At 43.2% G+C, this 22,476-nt stretch overlaps 1 protein-coding gene across 1 annotated transcript in view; it reads right to left on the bottom strand.

The window, feature by feature from the left end:
• HOOK1 (hook microtubule tethering protein 1) overlaps positions 1-16,919 on the bottom strand; it is a 54,673-nt gene extending 37,754 nt beyond the window's left edge. Inside the window, exons 1-3 of the mRNA XM_069738126.1 lie at positions 16,783-16,919; positions 3,271-3,356; positions 1,789-1,861 (exon numbers count right to left, since the gene is read on the bottom strand). Of these exons, the coding sequence (XP_069594227.1) occupies positions 1,789-1,861; positions 3,271-3,356; positions 16,783-16,827 (204 nt within the window). The 5' untranslated portion in view covers positions 16,828-16,919. The remainder of the gene's footprint in view (positions 1-1,788; positions 1,862-3,270; positions 3,357-16,782) is intronic.
• Between the last annotated feature and the right edge of the window lie 5,557 nt (positions 16,920-22,476).

Genomic DNA, 22,476 nt, shown 5'->3' with positions numbered 1-22,476 from the left:
AATGCCTGAAGTCCAGTGTCAAGTACCCACAGTCAGTGATGGTGTGGGGTGCCATGTCAGCTGCTGGTGTTGGTCCACTGTGTTTCATCAAGGGCAGGGTCAATGCAGCTAGCTATCAGGAGATTTTGGAGCACTTCATGCTTCCATCGGCTGAAATGCTTTATGGAGATGAAGATTTCATTTTTCAGCACGACCTGGCACCTGCTCACAGTGCCAAAACCACTGGTAAATGGTTTACTGACCATGGTATTACTGTGCTCAATTGACCTGCCAACTCTCCTGACCTGAACCCCATAGAGAATCTGTGGGATATTGTGAAGAGAAAGTTGAGAGACGCAAGACCCAACACTCTGGATGAGCTTAAGGCCGCTATTGAAGCATCCTGGGCCTCCATAACATCTCAGCAGTGTCACAGGCTGATTGCCTCCATGCCACGCCGCATTGAAGCAGTCATTTCTGCCAAAGGATTCCCGACCAAGTATTGAGTGCATAACTGAACATTATTATTTGTTGGTTTTTTTGTTTGATATTAAAAAACACTTTTATTTGATTGGATGGGTGAAATATGCTAATTTATTGAGACAGGTTTTTTGGGTTATCAGGAGTTGTATGCCAAAATCATCAGTATTAAAACAATAAAAGACCTGACAAATTTCAGTTGGTGGATAATGAATCTATAATATATGAAAGTTTAATTGTAATCATTACATTATGGTAAATAATGAAATTTAACACTATATGCTAATTTTTTGAGAAGGACCTGTATGTACACAGTGACTGCACCAGCAGAATAGTGAGTGCAGCTCTGGAGTATAATACAGGATGTAACTCAGGATCAGTAATGTAATGTATGTACACAGCGACTGCACCAGCAGAATAGTGAGTACAGCTCTGGAGTATAATACAGGATGTAACTCAGGATCAGTAATGTAATGTATGTACACAGCGACTGCACCAGCAGAATAGTGAGTACAGCTCTGGAGTATAATACAGGATGTAACTCAGGATCAGTAATGTAATGTATGTACACAGCGACTGCACCAGCAGAATAGTGAGTGCAGCTCTGGGGTATAATACAGGAGGTAACTCAGGATCAGTAATGTAATGTATGTACACAGTGACTGCACCAGCAGAATAGTGAGTGCAGCTCTGGAGTATAATACAGGATATAACTCAGGATCAGTAATGTAATGTATGTACACAGTGACTGCACCAGCACAATAGTGAGTGCAGCTCTGGAGTATAATACAGGATGTAACTCAGGATCAGTAATGTATGTACACAGTGACTACACCAGCACAATAGTGAGTGCAGCTCTGGGGTATAATGCAGGATGTAACTCAGGATCAGTAATGTAATGTATGTACACAGTGACTTCACCAGCAGAATAGCGAGTGCAGCTCTTGGGTATAATACAGGATGTAACTCAGGATCAGTAATGTAATGTATGTACACAGTGACTGCACCAGCAGAATAGTGAGTGCAGCTCTGGGGTTATAATACAGGATGTAACTCAGGATCAGTAATGTAATGTATGTACACAGTGACTGCACCAGTAGAATAGTGAGTGCAGCTCTGGAGTATAATACAGGAGGTAACTCAGGATCAGTACTGATCAGTAATGCAGTCTGTACACAGTGACTCCATCCATAGAACCTGCTGAACCTGTTCACGTGTTTCGGGACACCTCAGTACATTCATATTTTAGTCCATTAAGATCAGATAGAACAATGAAGAATAAGTGATAATTACATATTTATTTTCATCTCGTCTAATGATAAAAAATACCTTTATCCTCCGATTGTCTCCAACATCTTCTTTAATACGTGCTAACCAGGACTCATTAAAATAGGAGCCATCTCTATGGGAAGGAGATGAAAAATCAGTGACTTAAACTGAAATCAGTTTTTTAGGCCAATATCACCCATTATCTTAATTGTCGTCAATACCGGAGTAATAACTTTAGTGCTCTTTCCACTCACAACCTGAATGTCTCGTTCACAGGGATCGAGGAGGCTGAGATATGAGGCGCTGTTTGCTGCTTCCTGTGATTTTCAATCCCAGAATAACAAAACGGATACACACCGATGACCATAAAGTTCCTCTTAGGCTGTGTGCACATGTTGCGTTATTTTCGCGGTTTTCCCGATAAAAACGCTATAAAACCGCAAAAAAACGCATACAATAAGCATCCCATCATTTAGAATGAATTCCGCATGTTTTGTGCACATGATGCGTTTTTTTTCTGCGAAAAAAACGCATCGCGGTAAAAACCGCAGCATGTTCATTAATTTTGCGTTTTTTTTGCGGATTTCCCACTACAAAATACATTGGGAAATGTCCGGAAAAAAACGTGACAAAACCGCGGCAAAACCGCATGCAGATTTCTTGCAGATTTCTTGCAGAAAATGTCCGGTTTTTCTCAGGAATTTTCTGCGAGAAATCCTGAACGTGTGCACATAGCCTTAGTGTCACGCAACGAAACGGACAGAAGAGCAGCAAACTCTGCAAACAGCTCCTCAAATCTCAGCTTCCTGGACTGCAGTGGAGTGACATTAAGAAAACAAAAAAAAAAGTCACCCTAGATTTCCCCCATAAAGCGTGCTAGCATTACTCCCAGCAGTGTGCCTGGCATTTACTGCTCAGGCCGTGTGTGTGGCGTCCTGGTATCTCTGCCCGCCTGGGAGTGAATAATTCAGCCGAACAAGTCTGGGCCTGCCAGTGCCGGGAGTCGGAGAAATCGCCCCAGGCCGGCAGATTATTTCCAGTTTTATGCTACGTGTTGTCACTGATGAGGAAAAATTAGGAGATACATTTTTAAGTGCCTCATTAGCGAATCCTGGGGGGTGTCTTCCATTTGGGATCCGAGTCAATTAACCAAATGTGCAGAGAAGTTACAGAGAACGTCTTTCACTTTGGAAGACTGAGTACATTATTATTATTATTATTATTATTATTATAGTACATCCATGTATTACAGGACGCATCAACGATGTCAGCGGGAACCATGCAACACTTTATTCTCCCTGTGGTGGCGCTGCAGGAAAATTGGATTTCTAAAGGTGCCAGCGGTGGTGGGACAGTCTGCGATTATTCCCAGCGAATCTCTCCATCCACTGACAGTGAGAAGAAATAGAGAAATGGTGAAGAATGGAAACATGAAGTAGATTGGAGAGGACCAGGACTTCCCATCAGGCAGGGATTCAGCTACATGGAAGCATGGACACAAATACTTAATGGCGATGATCTGCCTCACAGAGGGACACTTACATCTTGTGAAGAACCTGCGCCATCGGCACGCCACCCGTGAGGTCATCGATCGTTTTACATGGAGCGCTGGTATTAAATGTCTGCAACTGTGGAGAGAAGGCCGAAAATGATCAGTAGGGATAAAAACGAATCTGCTACCATAACCCATTGTGTACCCCCCGATTCCACTCTCCTCTGGTGTGTGGCCTCCTGACAATCTCCCCTGTGTTGTCCAGACACTCAGCTCTGCTGTACCAAGCTGTCTGTCTGCCAACTTGGCCTCTACTATTGTACTGTCTGCAAATTCATCTCTACTGTTCCAAGGTGCTGTTCTCACACTTGGATCTGCTATACCTAGGTGTCTACCAGCATAATAGGCTCTGCTGTTCCAAAGAGTTGTCCACCCACTTGGATACTCTGCATCAAGATACCTGTCAGCATAGCTAATTTTACTATTCCAAGGTGCTGTCCGCACACTCAGCTCTGCTGCATCAAGATACCTGTCTGCATAACTAACTTTACTTTTCCAAGGTTCTATCCGCACACTTGGTTCTGCTCCATCAAGGCACCTGTCTGCATAACTAACTTTACTATTCCAAGGTGCTGTCCGCACACTCAGCTCTGCTGCATCACGGTACCTGTCAGTATAACTAACTTTACTATTCCAAGGTGCTGTCCGCACACTCAGCTCTGCTGCATCACGGTACCTGTCAGTATAACTAACTTTACTATTCCAAGGTGCTGTCCGCACACTCAGCTCTGCTGCATCAAGATACCTGTCGGTATAACTTACTTTACTATTCCAAGGTGCTGTCCGCACACTCGGTTCTACTCCATCAAGATACCTGTCAGCATAACTAACTTTAGTATTCCAAGGTTCTATCCACACACTTGGCTCAGCTGCATCAAGATACCTGTCTGCATACCTAGCTTTACTATTCCAAGGTGCTGTCTGCACACTCGACTCTGCTGCATCACGGGACCTATCTGCATACAAGGCTCTACTGTTCCAAGTTGCCAACCTGCCAATATTCCTCTACTGTTGTAAGTTTTTGTCCACAAACTCAGCTCTGCCACACCGCGGTACCTGCCTGACAACTCAGATCTACTATTCCAAGGTACTGTCAGTACATTCAGCTCTTCTGCATCCAGGTACTTGTTTGCATATCTTGCAACGCTGTTCTACATGCTACCCAGAATATTCAGCTGCTGACCCACAGGCCATTCTCCATTTCCAGCTCCGCTGTTCTACCTGTCGTCTATCTAACCAAGCTCTGCTGAATCTGGCTGCACCAATGCCTCTCTTCTGTGCTGCTCCGCAAACTCAGCTCACCAGATGAGCCATGACATATCTATCTACATAACGGGTCAATCCATTTCATATTTCTAGGATAGGCCGTCACTTTATGATCAGTAGAGGTCTGACTTCTGGGCCCACAAGATGAGAATTAATGGTTTACCCTGCCCAGCAGCTCATGGACAACCAGCAATGCAGACGGGCCCGTTTATTGGGAGTCCATTGGGCCGGCTTCAGTTCCTTTCAGGATCAGTGAAGGCCACACAGGTCAGAATCGAGGATCAGAAAGTGCCATTTATTTATGAGATACTTACGTGTTGCATTTATTGCATTGTATAAACATCCCTGTATTATTATACATAATTATTACACATTTATATTACGATTACATTTTAACAGACGGATCCTCGTCATTTCTCACAATCTACCTCTCATTGCCCGCATTCAGCCCGTAACCAGCGAGCTACGCAGACGTTACACAGCCGTCACGTTTTTCACATCAGGGTTCAAAAGGCAAATATTCCTTATCTTCTGTAACCTACGAGGTCTCAGGACGCAGATGTCAGGAGCTAAGTACATGGGTCTGAGTATAGTCCCCATCCTGGCGGCTCACATGGGCCTGCGATGTGATCCACCGTCCACAGGCTGGAGAAGAATCCGCCATCACATCTCCATTTCTTACAACACTTAAGAACTTTACAAAGACTTTGCGTGTCTTATCTTTCGCAATGTTACATCACGTCTTATCCTCTGGTCACATACAAAGCTGCCTTCACACGTCTTCTACTCTGGTCACATACAAAGCTGCCTTCACACGTCTTCTAGTGGCCACAGTTTATCTGCAGTCATGAGATCTGATTTCCGCTAAGAAGACCTTATATTCAGACTTGCAGATTTCAGCTGCTGTTTTCCGCACAGAATAAAAAGAATCTTTCTCCACAAATATTGTGCAGCAGTTTCAGAATCTGCCTCCCAAAATAATACGAATTACACACAAACGGTACTCGATTGTATGCGACAGGCGTTAATAGAAAAATCCTGCAATTACAACTTATTAAAAGAAGGATTCTGTGTCCCCTCTGGAACAGAGTGGTGGGCACAGATACCGTAGCGCACTCAGCTGTGCTTGTCAGCCTCATAGAGTTTGACTGCAGCGACAGAGCACAGACTATCGCTACAGAACGGGGACGAGGGACCGGTGTTGTCATTATTGCTTGTTTGTCTCTGCGGTAGGACCCCAATAATGGGATGCTTAGCTCATCAATGTTTTCCAAAAAGTGGTCCTACCTCTGGGTCCTCCATCTAAAAGGAGGGGCACTTTAATTCTATACGATACAAATATAAATCTTCTCTGGCGGACACTGGAAAAAGGCACCAAAAATAAAAAAAGTGGGAAAATGCACAGGAGAAGCAGAGGGTGACTTTCTCCTACATTGTATGTCTGTACATTGGCTACTGTTAAGAGCAATTCCCAAAATGTAAATTGGCATGCTGGGAAATTTCAGCTCTGAAGACTTCTGTATTATGAATTCAACTTTAATACAGACTTTACATCAGGGTCAGTACAGGATCAGTAACATAATGTATCTATACAGTGACTTCACCAGCAGAATAGTGAGTGCAGCTCTGGAGTATAATACAGGATGTAACTCAGGATCAGTAATGTAATGTATGTACACAGTGACTGCACCAGCAGAATAGTGAGTGCAGCTCTGGAGTATAATACAGTATATAACTCAGGATCAGTAATGTAATGTATGTACACAGTGATTGCACCAGCAGAATAATGAGTACAGCTCTAGGGTATAATACAGGATGTAACTCAGTATTAGTAATGTATTTACACAGTGACTGCACCAGCAGAATAGTGAGTGCAGCTCTGGAGTATAATACAGGATGTAACTCAGGATCAGTAATGTAATGTATGTACACAGTGACTGCACCAGCAGAATAGTAAGTGCAGCTCTGGAGTATAATACAGGATGTAACTCAGGATCAGTAATGTAATGTATGTACACAGTGACTGCACCAGCAGAATAGTGAGTACAGCTCTAGGGTATAATACAGGATGTAACTCAGTATTAGTAATGTATTTACACAGTGACTGCACCAGCAGAATAGTGAGTGCAGCTCTGGAGTATAATACAGGATGTAACTCAGGATCAGTAATGTAATGTATATACAAAGTGACTGCACCAGCAGAATAGTGAGTGCAGCTCTGGAGTATAATACAGGATATAACTCAGGATCAGTAATGTAATGCATGTACACAGTGACTGCACTAGCAGAATAGTGAGTGCAGCTCTGGAGTATAATACAGGAGGTAACTCAGGATCAGTAATGTAATGTATGTACACAGTGACTGCACCAGCAGAATAGTGAGCGCAGCTCTGGAGTATAATACAGGATGTAACTCAGGATCAGTAATGTAATCTATGTACACAGTGACTGCACCAGCAGAATAGTGAGTGCAGCTCTGGAGTATAATACAGGATATAACTCAGGATCAGTAATGTAATGTATGTACACAGTGACTGCACCAGCAGAATAGTAAGTGCAGCTCTGGGGTATAATACAAGATGTAACTCAGGATCAGTAATGTAATCTATGTACACAGTGACTGCACCAGCAGAATAGTGAGTGCAGCTCTGGGGTATAATACAGGATGTAACTGAGGATCAGTAATGTAATGTATGTACACCGTGACTGCACCAGCAGAATAGTGAGTGCAGCTCTGGGGTATAATACAGGATGTAACTGAGGATCAGTAATGTAATGTATGTACACCGTGACTGCTCCAGCAGAATAGTGAGTGCAGCTCTGGAGAATAATACAAGATGTCACTGAGGATCAGTACAGGATAAGCAACGTAATGTAAATACACAGTGAAAGCACAGGCATATTAATTTTACAAGTGATTACCAGAAAAAAACACTGCTTTCAAATGGCTATTAGCATTAGTTATATATCATAGCTTTTGGGGCCGATGTTGCAGCAGAACTAACAATCCATACTATGAACTGTGCTGGGTCTTGCCGTGTCCTGAATGTCACCACGATGTCACCGGGTCGCACATTCCAGGGTCAGGTCATGCTGCCAATCCAAGGTGTAAATACTCCAATCAAATTGAGAAAGAAAATATTCAAATGATGAAAGCAGTTCACAGTGAGGAATCCGGATACTTTGTAGTTACTAATGGTCTCTTTATGTGGCAGCTTTCTCAGACTGTAAACACACCCAGAGTCTTCAGGACTGGTTCTACTGGTATTCACAGTGAGGACTCTGCTGCGGGGAAGCAGTATGTATGGAGTGAGGTATACCTGAGCTGGAGGAAGCGGGAGACTGATAGATGATGCTCCAAACACCTCGCTGCGCTCACAGAGACTGCTCTAGTGCATGGAAATGGCTAACCTTCACATGGGCCAGATCCATATGATAGCTTTTTATTTTATTGTTTACTCATTCAGCTTACACAATTATTTATCATCCAGGTAAGCTGCAGCAGATGCTTCAGTAAGTACCTGACCCCATAGCCCTGCTCGTCCCGAAGTGGAGTCATCATTGTTATGTAATGCAGTAAAAGATGGAGAAAAGGTGTAATCCAAGGACTCACTTCTCATATCGACCCCCTATTAATAAAATGATTACACAGTATCAATACCAACTCACTATGTAAGACGGCTTCCTGCCCTTTCATGAGAATGTAATAACCCCCCAAAGACCAGCGCTGTCCTCTAATCATTTATAGGAAACCAAGGAAGAGCAAATACCCGGGATTAGGCAGCTCCGCAAATCTGATTTAATTAAGTGAATGACCGATGTCTCACTAAATATAGAAGAACTTATTTACAGAGCAGAAGTAAAGCTGTTCTTCAGGGGTTACCAGCAGCACTGGAGCCACATCCGAGGCTGGCACATCGGGCACAAAATCTCTGACTGACATTATAATACATGGGCAGAATCAATGCACATCAGAAGGTTATCACATTTGTATCCTGCACTGATCCTGAGTTACATCTGAATTATACCCCAGAGCTGCGCTCACTATTCTGCTGGTGCAGTCACTGTGTACATACATTACATTACTGATCCTGAGTTACATCCTGAATTATACTCCAGAGCTGCACTCACTATTGTGCTGGTGCAGTCACTATGTACATACATCACATTACTGATCCCGAGTTACATCCTGTATTATACCCCAGAGCTGCACTCACTATTCTGCTGGTGCAGTCACTGTGTACATACATTACATTACTGATCCTGAGTTACATCCTGTATTATACTCCAGAGCTGCACTCACTATTCTGCTGGTGCAGTCACTGTGTACATACATTACTGATCCTGAGTTACATCCTGTATAATACTCTAGAGCTGCACTCACTATTCTGCTGGTGCAGTCACTGTGTACAGACATTACATTACTGATCCTGAGTTACCTCCTGTATTATACTCCAGAGCTGCACTCACTATTCTGCTGGTGCAGTCACTGTATACATACATTACATTACTAATCCTCTACTGATCCTGAGTTACAGCATGTATTACACTCCAGAGCTGCACTCACTCTTCTGCTGGTGGAGTCACTGTGTACATACATTACATTACTTATCCTGCACTGATCCTGAGTTACATCCTGTATTATACTCCAGAGCTGCACTCACTATTCTGCTGGTGCAGTCACTGTGTACATACATTACATTACTGATCCTGAGTTACATCCTGTATTATACCCCAGAGCTGCACTCATTCTGCTGGTGCAGTCATTGTGTAGATACATTACATTACTGATCCTGAGTTACATCCTGTATTGTACCCCAGAGCTGCACTCACTATTCTGCTAGTGCAGTCACTGTGTACATACATTGCATTACAGATCCCGAGTTACATCCTGTATTATACCCCAGAGCTGCACTCATTATTCTGCTGGTGCAGTCACTGTATACAAACATTACATTACGGATCCTGAGTTACATCCTGTATAATACTCTAGAGCTGCACTCACTATTCTGCTGGTGCAGTCACTGTGTACAAACATTACATTACGGATCCTGAGTTACATCCTGTATTACACTCCAGAGCTGCACTCACTATTCTGCTGGTGTAGTCACTGTGTACATACATTACATTACTGACCCGGAGTTACATCCTGTATTATACTCCAGAGCTGCACTCACTATTCTGCTGGTGTAGTCACTGTGTACATACATTACATTACTGATCCTGAGTTACATCCTGTATTATACTCCAGAGCTGCACTCACTATTCTGCTGGTGCAGTCACTGTGTACATACATTACATTACTGACCCTGAGTTACATCCTGTATTATACTCCAGAGCTGCACTCACTATTCTGCTGGTGTAGTCACTGTGTACATACATTACATTACTGACCCTGAGTTACATCCTGTATTATACTCCAGAGCTGCACTCACTATTCTGCTGGTGCAGTCACTGTGTACATACATTACATTACTGACCCTGAGTTACATCCTGTATTATACCCCAGAGCTGCACTCACTATTCTGCTGGTGTAGTCACTGTGTACATACATTACATTACTGACCCTGAGTTACATCCTGTATTATACTCCAGAGCTGCACTCACTATTCTGCTTGTTTTCTGTTAGATTAAAAGGGAAACAGTCAGCAAGTATTAGGCAATGTTGTGTGTAACACTGGTCACTTTAGTGGTCTGAGGTAGTGCTGCCCTCAAGATGAGTTCTCCCCATAGAGTGAGCACTCACTAATCCTGCCCCTCAAATATTCACGTTTTTGGTAGATACTTAGCCTTGCTGTGAGAGAATGGAAAACTCATCCTAGTTATGTCCAAACAACACAGATACAGCTGCTACTTGCATCTATGGATATAAACAATGTTCCCATTCATTGACAGCAGGCAGAGATCCCATGTACAAACTATGAAGAACATCCACAGCGGAAACTGCCCTGCACTGCAGATCTGAAATCCACAACATGTCAATTAATTCTGTAGATGTTAGTTCAGATATCACGAAGAATATTTCCAAGGCTTTAGGCACCATACACATCAGACTAATGTCACCCTACCCTGCCTATAAGGACGGGTTCGGCCGACGGTCCACGGTGTATGGGGGTGTCAGGCAACTAATGATTGGAGAGATATCGATTGCGCATATCTGATTTTGGACAGTCGATCACTTTGTTCTCCCTGAGATAAGCTGAAGGATGATGTGTCTGTCGATAGCTCTCGCCTAGAGAACACAGGAGCGCTCGTCCGAACGAGTGAGAGAGTCAGCACAGATGGCATCATTCAGCTGACAATCTAATGTACAGTATCTTGCAAAAGTATTCGCCCCCCTGGAACTTTTCAACCTTTTCCCACATATCTTGCTTCAAACATAAAGATACCAAATGCAAATTATTGGTGAAGAATCAACAACAAGTGGAACACAATTGTGAAGTTGAATGAAATTTATTGGTTATTTTAAATTTTTCTGGAAATTTAAAAACTGAACAGTGGGGTGTGCAATATTATTCGGCCCCTATAACTTAATACTTTGCTGCGCCATCTTTTGCTGTGATTACAAGTCGGTCGGTTCTGTCTCTATCAGTTTTGTACATGGAGAGACTGAAATTCTTGCCCATTCTTCCTTGGCAAACAGCTCGAGCTCAGTGAGGTTTGATGGAGATCGTTTGTGATCAGCAGTTTTCAGCTCTTTCCACAGATTCTCCATTGGATTGAGGTCTGGACTCTGACTTGGCCATTCTAACACCTGGATACGTTTATTTGTGAACCATTCCAATGTAGATTTTGCTTTATGTTTGGGATCATTGTCTTGTTGGAAGACAAATCTCCGTCCCAGTCTCAGGTCTTTTGCAGACTCCAACAGGTTTTCTTCAAGAATGGTCCTGTATTTGGCTCCATCCATCTTCCCATCGGTTTTAACTATCTTCCCTGTCCCTGCTGAAGAAAAGCAGGCCCAAACCATGCTGCTGCCACCACCATGTTTGACAGTGGGGATGGTGTGTTCGGGGTGATGAGCTGTGTTGCCTTTACACCAAACATATTGTTTGGCATTGTTGCCAAAAATTTCGATTTTGGTTTCATCTGACCAGAGCACCTTCTTCCACATGTTTGGTGTCTCCCAGGTGGCTTGTTGCAAACTTTAAATGACACTTTTTATGGATATCTTTGAGAAATGGCTTTCTTCTTGCCACTCTTCCATAAAGGACAGATTTATGCAGTGTACGACTGATTGTTGTCCTATGGACAGACTGTCCCACCTCAGCTGTAGATCTCTGCAGTTCATCCAGTGATCATCGGCCTCTTGGCTGCATCTCTGATCAGTCTTCTCCTTGTTTGAGATGAAAGTTTAGAGGGACGGCCGGGTCTTGGTAGATTTGCAGTGGTATGATACTCCTTCCATTTCAGTATGATCGCTTGCACAGTGCTCCTTGGGATGTTTAAAGTTTTGGAAATCATTTTGTATCCAAATCCGGCTTTAAACTTCTCCACAACAGTATCACGGACCTGCCTGTTGTGTTCCTTGGTCTTCTGCTTCACACAGAACCCTGAGACTATCACAGAGCAGGTGAATTTATACGGAGACTTGATTACACACAGGTGGATTATATTTATCATCATTAGGCATTTAGGACGACATTGGATCATTCAGAGATCCACAATGAACTTCTGGAGGGAGTTTGCTGCACTGAAAGTAAGGGGGCTGAATAATATTGCACACCCCACTTTTCAGTTTTTGAATTTCCACAAAAATTTAAAATAACCAATAAATTTCGTTCAACTTCACATTTGTGTTCCACTTGTTGTTGATTCTTCACCAAAAATTTACATTTGGTATCTTTATGTCTGAAGCATGATATGTGGGAAAAGGTTGAAAAGTTTCAGGGAGCCGAATACTTTCGCAAGGCACTGTATATGACAAGCTTAAGAAATCAGCAGTAGACCCTCATATTAAGGGCCCGTTCACAAGAAAGTATTTTTAGTCCGAGTACTGTCTGTAAAATACCAGACACTACTCAGGTCAAAGTTATTCAACGTGGAGGTGCAGATGAGCATATTGGTTTACTGATCAAATCCGCATGTGAAAAAAAAAAAATCACAGCCAGCACCAACTTCTTCTGTAAATCGGATGAGGCTCAGCTAATCAAGTCTACAGGTGTACAAAAAAACAAACAAAATTAAAGCTACAGTACGGCATCCGTTTTTTACGGATACATTGCAATTCTGTAGAATAGGCGACTGTAAATAATTAACAGATGTTGTAAACAAATGGACAACACAGATGACAAGTGAGAAGTAAATCGCACCAGCTTTCTGGAAAGTCTATGACAATATTTATATATGGTTTTGTCACTCTACCCTGAGGCTATGTGCACACGTTGCAGATTATTTGCGGTTTTTTAGTGTTTTTGCGCTATAAAAACGTTATAAAGCTGCAAATAATCTGCATACATTAAGCATCCTATCATTTTTAATGAAATCCGCAATCTCTGTGCACATGATGTGCGTTTTTCCGCATGAAAAACACATTGCGGAAAAATAATGAACCTGCTCATTAATTTTGCGTTTTTTTCGCGGTTTTCCCACTGTCTAATGCATTGGGAAATGTCCGGAAAAAAACACGCAAAAACCGCGTCAAAACCGTGCAAAAAAACGCATGCGGTTTTCTTGCGGAAATCTGGCAGAAATGTCCGGATTTTCACAGGAATTTTCTGCATGAATTCCTGAACGTGTGCACATAGCCTAAGGCTACATGCACACACGTGTGACACATCCTAGAGCGGCACTCTGACCATAGAGCGGCACTCTGACCATAGAGCGGCACTCTGACCATAGAGCGGCACTCTGACCATAGAGCGGCACTCTGACCATAGAGCGGCACTCTGACCATAGAGCGGCACTCTGACCATAGAGCGGCACTCTGACCATAGAGCGGCACTCTGACCATAGAGCGGCACTCTGACCATAGAGCGGCACTCTGACCATAGAGCGGCACTCTGACCATAGAGCGGCACTCACTCATACACATCATGTCTACAAACAGACTCTCAGCAGGTCCTATGCTCATCCAATATGCGGAGCCATTAGAGTGATCCGAAGATGGATCCTAGGACTTCCTACTTCAGAAATCCAACCACGTTTCATCTGTTTTTTACACAAACATTATTAAAAGTTATTGTGTAAATAGGGCCAGATAAACTACACGCTGCCGAGAAAAACAGAAGAGCTGTGCTCACAATTCTGCTGATGGAGCCTCTCTAAACAGATATAACCCAGGACTAGTATAGGATCAGTAATGTAATGTATGTACACAGTGACTGCACCAGCAGAATAGTGAGTGCAGCTCTGGAGTATAATACAGGATGTAACTCAGGATCAGTAATGTAATGTATGTACACAGTGACTGCACCAGCAGAATAGTGAGTGCAGCTCTGGAGTATAATACAGGATGTAACTCAGGATCAGTAATGTAATGTATGTACACAGTGACTGCACCAGCAGAATAGTGAGTGCAGCTCTGGAGTATAATACAGGATGTAACTCAGGATCAGTAATGTAATGTATGTACACAGTGACTGCACCAGCAGAATAGTGAGTGCAGCTCTGGAGTATAATACAGGATGTAACTCAGGATCAGTAATGTAATGTATGTACACAGTGACTGCACCAGCAGAATAGTGAGTGCAGCTCTGGGGTATAATACAGGATGTAACTCAGGATCAGTAATGTAATGTATGTACACAGTGACTACACCAGCAGAATAGTGAGTGCAGCTCTGGAGTATAATACAGGATGTAACTTAGGATCAGTAATGTAATGTATGTACACAGTGACTGCACCAGCAGAATAGTGAGTGCAGCTCTGGAGTATAATACAGGATGTAACTCAGGATCAGTAATGTAATGTATGTACACAGTGACTGCTCCAGCAGAATAGTGAGTGCAGCTCTGGAGTATAATACAGGATGTAACTCAGGATCAGTAATGTAATGTATGTACACAGTGACTGCTCCAGCAGAATAGTGAGTGCAGCTCTGGGGTATAATACAGGAGGTAACTCAGGATCAGTAATGTAATGTATGTACACAGTGACTGCTCCAGCAGAATAGTGAGTGCAGCTCTGGGGTATAATACAGGAGGTAACTCAGGATCAGTAATGTAATGTATGTACACCGTGACTGCTCCAGCAGAATAGTGAGTGCAGCTCTAGGGTATAATACAGGAGGTAACTCAGGATCAGTAATGTAATGTATGTACACCGTGACTGCACCAGCAGAATAGTGAGTGCAGCTCTAGGGTATAATACAGGAGGTAACTCAGGATCAGTAATGTAATGTATGTACACAGTGACTGCTCCAGCAGAATAGTGAGTGCAGCTCTGGGGTATAATACAGGAGGTAACTCAGGATCAGTAATGTAATGTATGTACACCGTGACTGCTCCAGCAGAATAGTGAGTGCAGCTCTGGAGTATAATACAGGATGTAACTCAGGATCAGTAATGTAATGTATGTACACAGTGGCTGCACCAGCAGAATAGTGAGTGCAGCTCTGGGGTATAATACAGGATGTAACTCAGGATCAGTAATGTAATGTATGTACACAGTGACTGCACCAGCAGAATAGTGAGTGCAGCTCTGGAGTATAATACAGGATGTAAATCAGGAGCAGTAATGTAATGTATGTACACAGTGACTGCACCAGCAGAATAGTGAGTGCAGCTCTGGGGTATAATACAGGATGTAACTCAGGGTCAGAAATGTAATGTATGTACACAGTGACTGCACCAGCAGAATAGTGAGTGCAGCTCTGGGGTATAATACAGGATGTAACTCAGGATCAGTAATGTAATGTATGTACACAGTGACTGCACCAGCAGAATAGTGAGTGCAGCTCTGGAGTATAATACAGGATGTAAATCAGGAGCAGTAATGTAATGTATGTACACAGTGACTGCACCAGCAGAATAGTGAGTGCAGCTCTGGGGTATAATACAGGATGTAACTCAGGGTCAGAAATGTAATGTATGTACACAGTGGCTGCACCAGCAGAATAGTGAGTGCAGCTCTGGGGTATAATACAGGATGTAACTCAGGATCAGTAATGTAATGTATGTACACAGTGACTGCACCAGCAGAATAGTGAGTGCAGCTCTGGAGTATAATACAGGATGTAAATCAGGAGCAGTAATGTAATGTATGTACACAGTGACTGCACCAGCAGAATAGTGAGTGCAGCTCTGGAGTATAATACAGGATGTAACTCAGGATCAGTAATGTAATGTATGTACACAGTGACTGCACCAGCAGAATAGTGAGTGCAGCTCTGGGGTATAATACCGGATGTAACTCAGGATCAGTAATGTAATGTATGTACACAGTGACTGCACCAGCAGAATAGTGAGTGCAGCTCTGGAGTATAATACAGGATGTAACTCAGGATCAGTAATGTAATGTATGTACACAGTGACTGCACCAGCAGAATAGTGAGTGCAGCTCTGGAGTATAATACAGGATGTAACTCAGGATCAGTAATGTAATGCATGTACACAGTGACTGCACCAGCAGAATAGTGAGTGCAGCTCTGGAGTATAATACAGGATGTAAATCAGGAGCAGTAATGTACTGATTAATTATAAAATAACAGTATATAACGCTCTGTCAGCCCTCATATACAGTACAGCATTATCTGGCGTCTGATTCTGTACGTACCTCATACGCTTTTATTTCATTCATTTAATACATTTGTACAAAAAATGGTAATAGTAAGTAATAAAAAGTAAATTAATAAATTATTATTTCTTGTTAGCTCGGGTGCCGAGTATCAGGCTTCAGTGTCGTCCTGAGACCTGTAGTTCTACATCTATATATACTAATATATATACTAATATATATATATATATATATATATATATATATATATATATATATATATATATATATATATATATATAGTGTGTGTGTGTTTTTCTTTGCTGATAGTTTTTTTTCCATAATGCAGCGACAAAAGTGTCGTGAAACAAAGTGCGGTGAAGCCCTGATGAAATATTCACCCAGCGGAGCGCGATAACACGACGGCTGGAGCGTTATAATGTGATAATGGTGCAGTAATTCACATTAATAATACATTCATTGGATGCAATCATTACAGAACATCAAACACACAGCTATGACGTCACTGCTGCCCCCTCACCTCCACCACACACCTATGACGTCACTGCTGCCCCCCTTACCCAGATAATGAGGCTCTCGCACAGCTCGTTCTCGTTACCGGCCATCGCTTTCCCGTCACTTCTTCTTTTCCTCCGTCCTCCTGATCCCTGTTGACCTCACCTGGGAACAGAGAAGGAGGGAGCAAGCTAAGAACATCGCCTTCTTCACTATGACGTAACCCCCTATTCATTTAATGGAACCTACGCGAGTAGAATTCCGTAAGTCTCTTCAGTGAATAGGACTTCAGCGCACGCCCCCCAGCGTCTTCGCTAATTAGGCCCTCCCACAACGGATGACAGGTGCACGCCACGCCCCCTTAGTTCGTCGCAAGTGATTGCCTCAAGTGTTCACCAATTAGCACGCAGTTGCCTGAATCTCTTGTTTTCTATTGGTCCTCTTGTTGATGTAGGCGGTGTCCTCTTTGATTCCCGCCTTGTGAAACAATGAGTGACATCTTTTTTTTTTTTCAGTTTACCTCAGTGTGGACGGCGCTACCTCCTGACTGAAATATAGAGAAATTAAAACGCAATACTGTGTAAAAGTAAATAAATTAGGTCTTGTGTGGCCACTCATGCGGTTACCTCATGAAATTGACAACCTGAATAAAATTCTTGTTAAAAAAAAGTGGAAAAAATCGCTAAATATTTCTCACCTGTCCACAATTCACCTTATGAAGTAAAAAATTGGGTTTATGTTGAGTGAAATGCTTATATGAAGCTTCAATAAGGCTACTTGTACTTGTTTTTATTATGTACACCCCTCCTCACATGGAATGCCATGGAATGAATGGCGCTATAACAATAAATAATAATAATAATAATACTGTGCCTCCTAATTAGGCGCCGTTCACATGTGGAAATTTTGGCGCAGATTTCACGCTGTGTGGCAGAATTTTTTGTTTGTCTACATATTAAAAAAAAATCAGAAATAAGTAGAAATGTCTTCTGTTTCAGATAGAAACACCAAGAATTAGACAATGAGAATAATCCTCTGCAGCAGAAAATCCGAGTGTCAGGGTCGGATATAAAAATGTGGAAATTCATGATGGAATTAATGGCGCAAATCTGCTACAAGATCCGCCGATTTCACTCCTGCTATATTGTTGAAGAAGAAAAGAGCGTGTCCATGGAGGAGATCAAAACATAGAAGGACCCTGACTGGCGGCCATGTTGATAGTCCATGGATGCCATAATGGAGCCCTGCGAACCTCCTCTCACATGCTGGCATACAGAAGGCACAATGTCATACATTCGTCACACCTCAGGGATACCTCAATGCCTCATCGGCACCCTACAATCACCAAAACCGCCCTGTCCGCCATATTTGTACACCTACAAAGCCAGTGGCTGGTCTTTACACGTGGTCGGCAGTTTTACAATATATTGTGGCGTTACAGTATTGCCATATATTGTATATGGGATCGCTTCTCTACGTTCCCAAGGGAGGCCAATAAAAAAATGAGAAAAAAAGATGAAAAATGTTTAAAAAAATGCATAAAGTTCTATTTTTTGGTACTTAAAAAGTCACATGAAAAAATGTGCATATTAGACATGCGTAACTTTCTGAATTAATATGATAATATAATATTTATCCCCTATGATAAATACTGAAGTGAACAAAGTAAAGGGGCAGAATCGCTGTTTTTTGGTTTCTTTGACTCCCCCAAAAAAAGGAAAAAAAAAGAGATCAGAAAGTTGTAGGGTAGTGATAAAAGCTACAGCTCGTACCCCAAAGAAAACAAGTCAGGATACAACGCTAACGACAGAAAAAAAAAAGGCTCTTGAAAAGCGAGGAGGAAAAATAGAAACCAAAAACGGGTGTCCATTCGGACTTGTGAATATATGGACTTTGTGGTTTCAGTGTGTCCATATTACTTCCATATTGCTTATAATGACCTCCAAATCAACTTTATGATCATTTTGTATTACTTCACGCCAGCATAACAAATGACCGAGAGGATCCAGCAGCCAGATCGGCAGTGATCGGAACAGCTAAGGGGGTGTACTAAGGAGGCGAACCCCTGTAATGGGCCGGACGGTACTTAACTACAGTATAAAGACTAGTTATAAGTACGGTACGTACTCCCTGTATTATGTATATAAGGCCCTGGGGGTCTCTTGAGTCATACACTCGACTTGCACTGCAAAAACAATCCTGTTGCTGAAACAGGTATAAAAGCAAAATAAATTAACTTCATGTGTTCGTTTCGGGGAATGATCCTCAGTGCAAACGTGGTAATTCTGCGACACAGACAAGTAAATCTGTGCAGCGCCAGCAGGGTTGTTGCACAGGGCTGATAAGGCTGTGGCTAAATGGCGACTTTGGTCGAAATGGTAGTGAATGCCCTATGCAGCATAATGCAGCTAAAACAAGCAAGTCAGAAAAAATTACAACTTGCTTGGCACGGTCTGCATTATTATTATTATTATAGCGCCATTTATTCCATGGCACTTTACATGTGAGGAGGGGTATACATAATAAAAACAGGTACAATAATCTTGAACAATACAAGTCACAACTGGTACAGGAGGAGAGAGGACCCTGCCCGCGAGGGCTCACAATCTACAAGGGATGGGTGAGGATACAGGAGGAGAGAGAACCCTGCCCGTGAAGGCTCACAGTCTACAAGGGATGGGTGAGGATACAGGAGGAGAGAGGACCCTGCCCGTGAAGGCTCACAGTCTACAAGGCATGGGTGAGGATACAGTAGGTGAGGGTAGAGCTGGTCGTGCAGCGGTTTGGTTGATCGGTGGTTACTGCAGGTTGTAGGCTTGTCGGAAGAGGTGGGTCTTCAGGTTCTTTTTGAAGGTTTCGATGGTAGGCGAGAGTCTGATGTGTTGTGGTAGAGGGTTCCAGAGTAGGGGTGATGCGCGAGAGAGAAATCTTGTATACGATTGTGGGAAGAGGAGATAAGAGGGGAGTAGAGAAGGAGATCTTGTGAGGATCGGAGGTTGCGTGCAGGAAAGTACCGGGAGACGAGGTCACAGATGTATGGAGGAGACAAGTTGTGGATGGCTTTGTATGTCATAGTTAGGCTTTTGTACTGGAGTCTCTGGGTAATGGGGAGCCATTATGCTGCAATGTAGCCACGGCATACAGTGATCTTTGGCTACGTGGCCTGTGCTGTGGCTAATTGAAGTCAAAACCACAGCATAAAGTGCACTTTTCAGTGTGCACTCAGAAAATGGGAAACGTGAGCACTGGAATTATCTGTGGAAGGGGAGCGATGACGGGATCTTGTATGATCCCTTTGCAAAAGTGCCCCCTAGTGGTACAGTTTGGTTCTACATACTGTTACCTACTGGAGAGAGGTGAAATAGATCTAGAAAACTGTGAAAGTTGAATGGAATATCCATGTACATGGAATGAGGCGTGAAGCCGGTTCATATACATCAGTACTGTTATTGAATACGTGATCCCCTGATTCCCAGTGAGACATGTAGTCATCTACAGGTGCACAAAAGGAATTAATTACCGCTTAATTCCTAATATTCAGATAGGCCAGAGTCACACTACTAGTGTATAATATGGACGAGTGCTATGCGAGAAAACATTGCATAGCACTCGGACCAGTGTTAATCTATGGGGAAGCTCACATCACCGTTTTTTTTCTCGGGCGTATTATACGTGCGAGTGAAATCGCAGCATGCTGCGATTGTACGCGTATATTGGCCGAGACTCGCCAATGCAAGTCTATGGGTGCAAGAGAAAATTGTACCAACAACCATATGCTGTCTACACAGGTCAGTGTAGGGTAATATAATAATTCACTGATTGCCAAAGACAAATAAATCCCTAACTAAGGACCCTAAAAATAACTTTTATTAATCATTTTAAAATGGAAATAAGACTTAAAATTCCACACTATCAGTGTGCTTATGCTGGGCCAAGAGCATACTAGTAACAGAACTCATGTCTCATAAATTTGCTCATAGCCCTAATCATGTACACTGGCAGTATTCAGGGGTAAGGGTATGTGCACACGTAGCAGAATGGTGGTGGATTTTTCCGCAGTGATTTTGGTAAATCTGCAGGAAATCCGCACTGCGGAATTACCGCAGTTTTTCTGCAGTTTTTGTGCGGATTACACCTGCGGTTTTACACCTGTGGATACCTATTGAGGAGCAGGTGTAAACCGCTCCGGAATCCGCACAAAGAATTTACATGCTGCGGAATATAAACTGCTGCGTTTCCGCACGGCTTTTTCTGCAGCATGCGCACGGCCGATTTTATTTTCCATGGGTTTACATTGTACTGTAAACCCATGGAAAACTGCTTCGAATCCGCAGCGGCCAATCTGCTGCGGATCCGCAGCGTGTGCACATACCCTTTGGGATCAGGTGCGGCCGCTACCGATAACCCGTCTAATCCCCCTACACATACACTGATGATGCTATTAAAATTGCTCCTAAAGCCTCCCCTAGCATAAGCACACTGATAGTGCACAATTCTAAGGGTATGTGCACATATTGCGGATTTGGCTGTGGATCCGCAGTGAATTGGCCACTACGGATTTACAGCTGTTTTCCTTGCGGTGTACAGTACCATGTAAACCTATGGAAAACCAAATCTGCAGTGCCCATGGTGCGGAAAATACCGTGCGGAAACACTGCGTTGTATTTTCCGCAACATGTCAATTCTTTGTGCGGATTCCGCAGCGTTTTACACCTGCTCCTCAATAGGAATCCGCAGGTGTAAAACTGCAGGTGCAATCCTCACAAAAAACGCAGGAAATCTGCAGGTAAAACATAGTTGTCACCTATCCTAAGGCCACGTTCATACGTTCAGTATGTGATCAGTATTATACATTAGTATTTGTAGGCCAAAACCAGGAGCGGTGATAAATGCGGAAGTGGTGACGTGTTTCTGTTCTACTTCTTCTCTGATTGTTCCACTCCTGACTTTGCCAAAAGTGGAATAACCTCATGACCCAATATCAACATGGGTTTACTAGGGACCGTTCATGTCAGACTTAGGGTACGTTCACACTAGCGTTGCGCCGCCCTGCGTCGGCGACGCAACGCGCGACGCATCGAAAAACGCGCCCAAACGTGCGCAAAAACGCGCGCGTTTTGCGACGCGTGCGTCGTTTTTGACCAAAATCGGACGCACAGAAAATGCAACTTGTAGCGTTTTCGTGCGTCCGACGCCAGCGTCGGAAACGACGCACACGGCGAAAAACGCAAACAAAAAGACGCACGCGTCCCCTATGTTAAACATAGGGGCGCGTCGCCGCTGCGTCGCCGACGCAACAGCGGCGCAACGCTAATGTGAACTTAGCCTAATCTGACCAATTTCTATGAAGAGGTAAGTTCCAGACTGGACGAAGAGAACCAAGTGGACGTAGTGTATATAGATTTTCAAAAGCTTTTGATACGGTGCCACACAAAAGGTTGATACATAAAATGAGAATAATGGGGATAGGGGAAAATACCGTATTTTCTGGTGTATAAGACGACTGGGCGTATAAGACGACCCCCAACTTTTCCATATAAAATATGGAATTTGGGATATGCACGCCGTATAAGACGGGGGTCATCTTATACGCCCAGTCATCTTAGGCCAGTCTCACACGTCCAGATAATTCCGGTACCGGAAAAATCGGTACCGGAATTATCCGTGTCCGTGTGCCAGTGCGTTTCTGTGGCACATCTGTGGCTGTGATTAAAATACTTACCCAGCTCCCCCGCTGGCTGGCGCTGCTTTCTGTCCTG

Source organism: Ranitomeya imitator, chromosome 8 (genome assembly GCF_032444005.1).
Source record: "Ranitomeya imitator isolate aRanImi1 chromosome 8, aRanImi1.pri, whole genome shotgun sequence".
NCBI classification, from domain to species: domain Eukaryota; kingdom Metazoa; phylum Chordata; class Amphibia; order Anura; family Dendrobatidae; genus Ranitomeya; species Ranitomeya imitator.
Note: the sequence above shows the minus strand (reverse complement) of the source record. Positions and strands in the feature narration are given on the sequence as shown.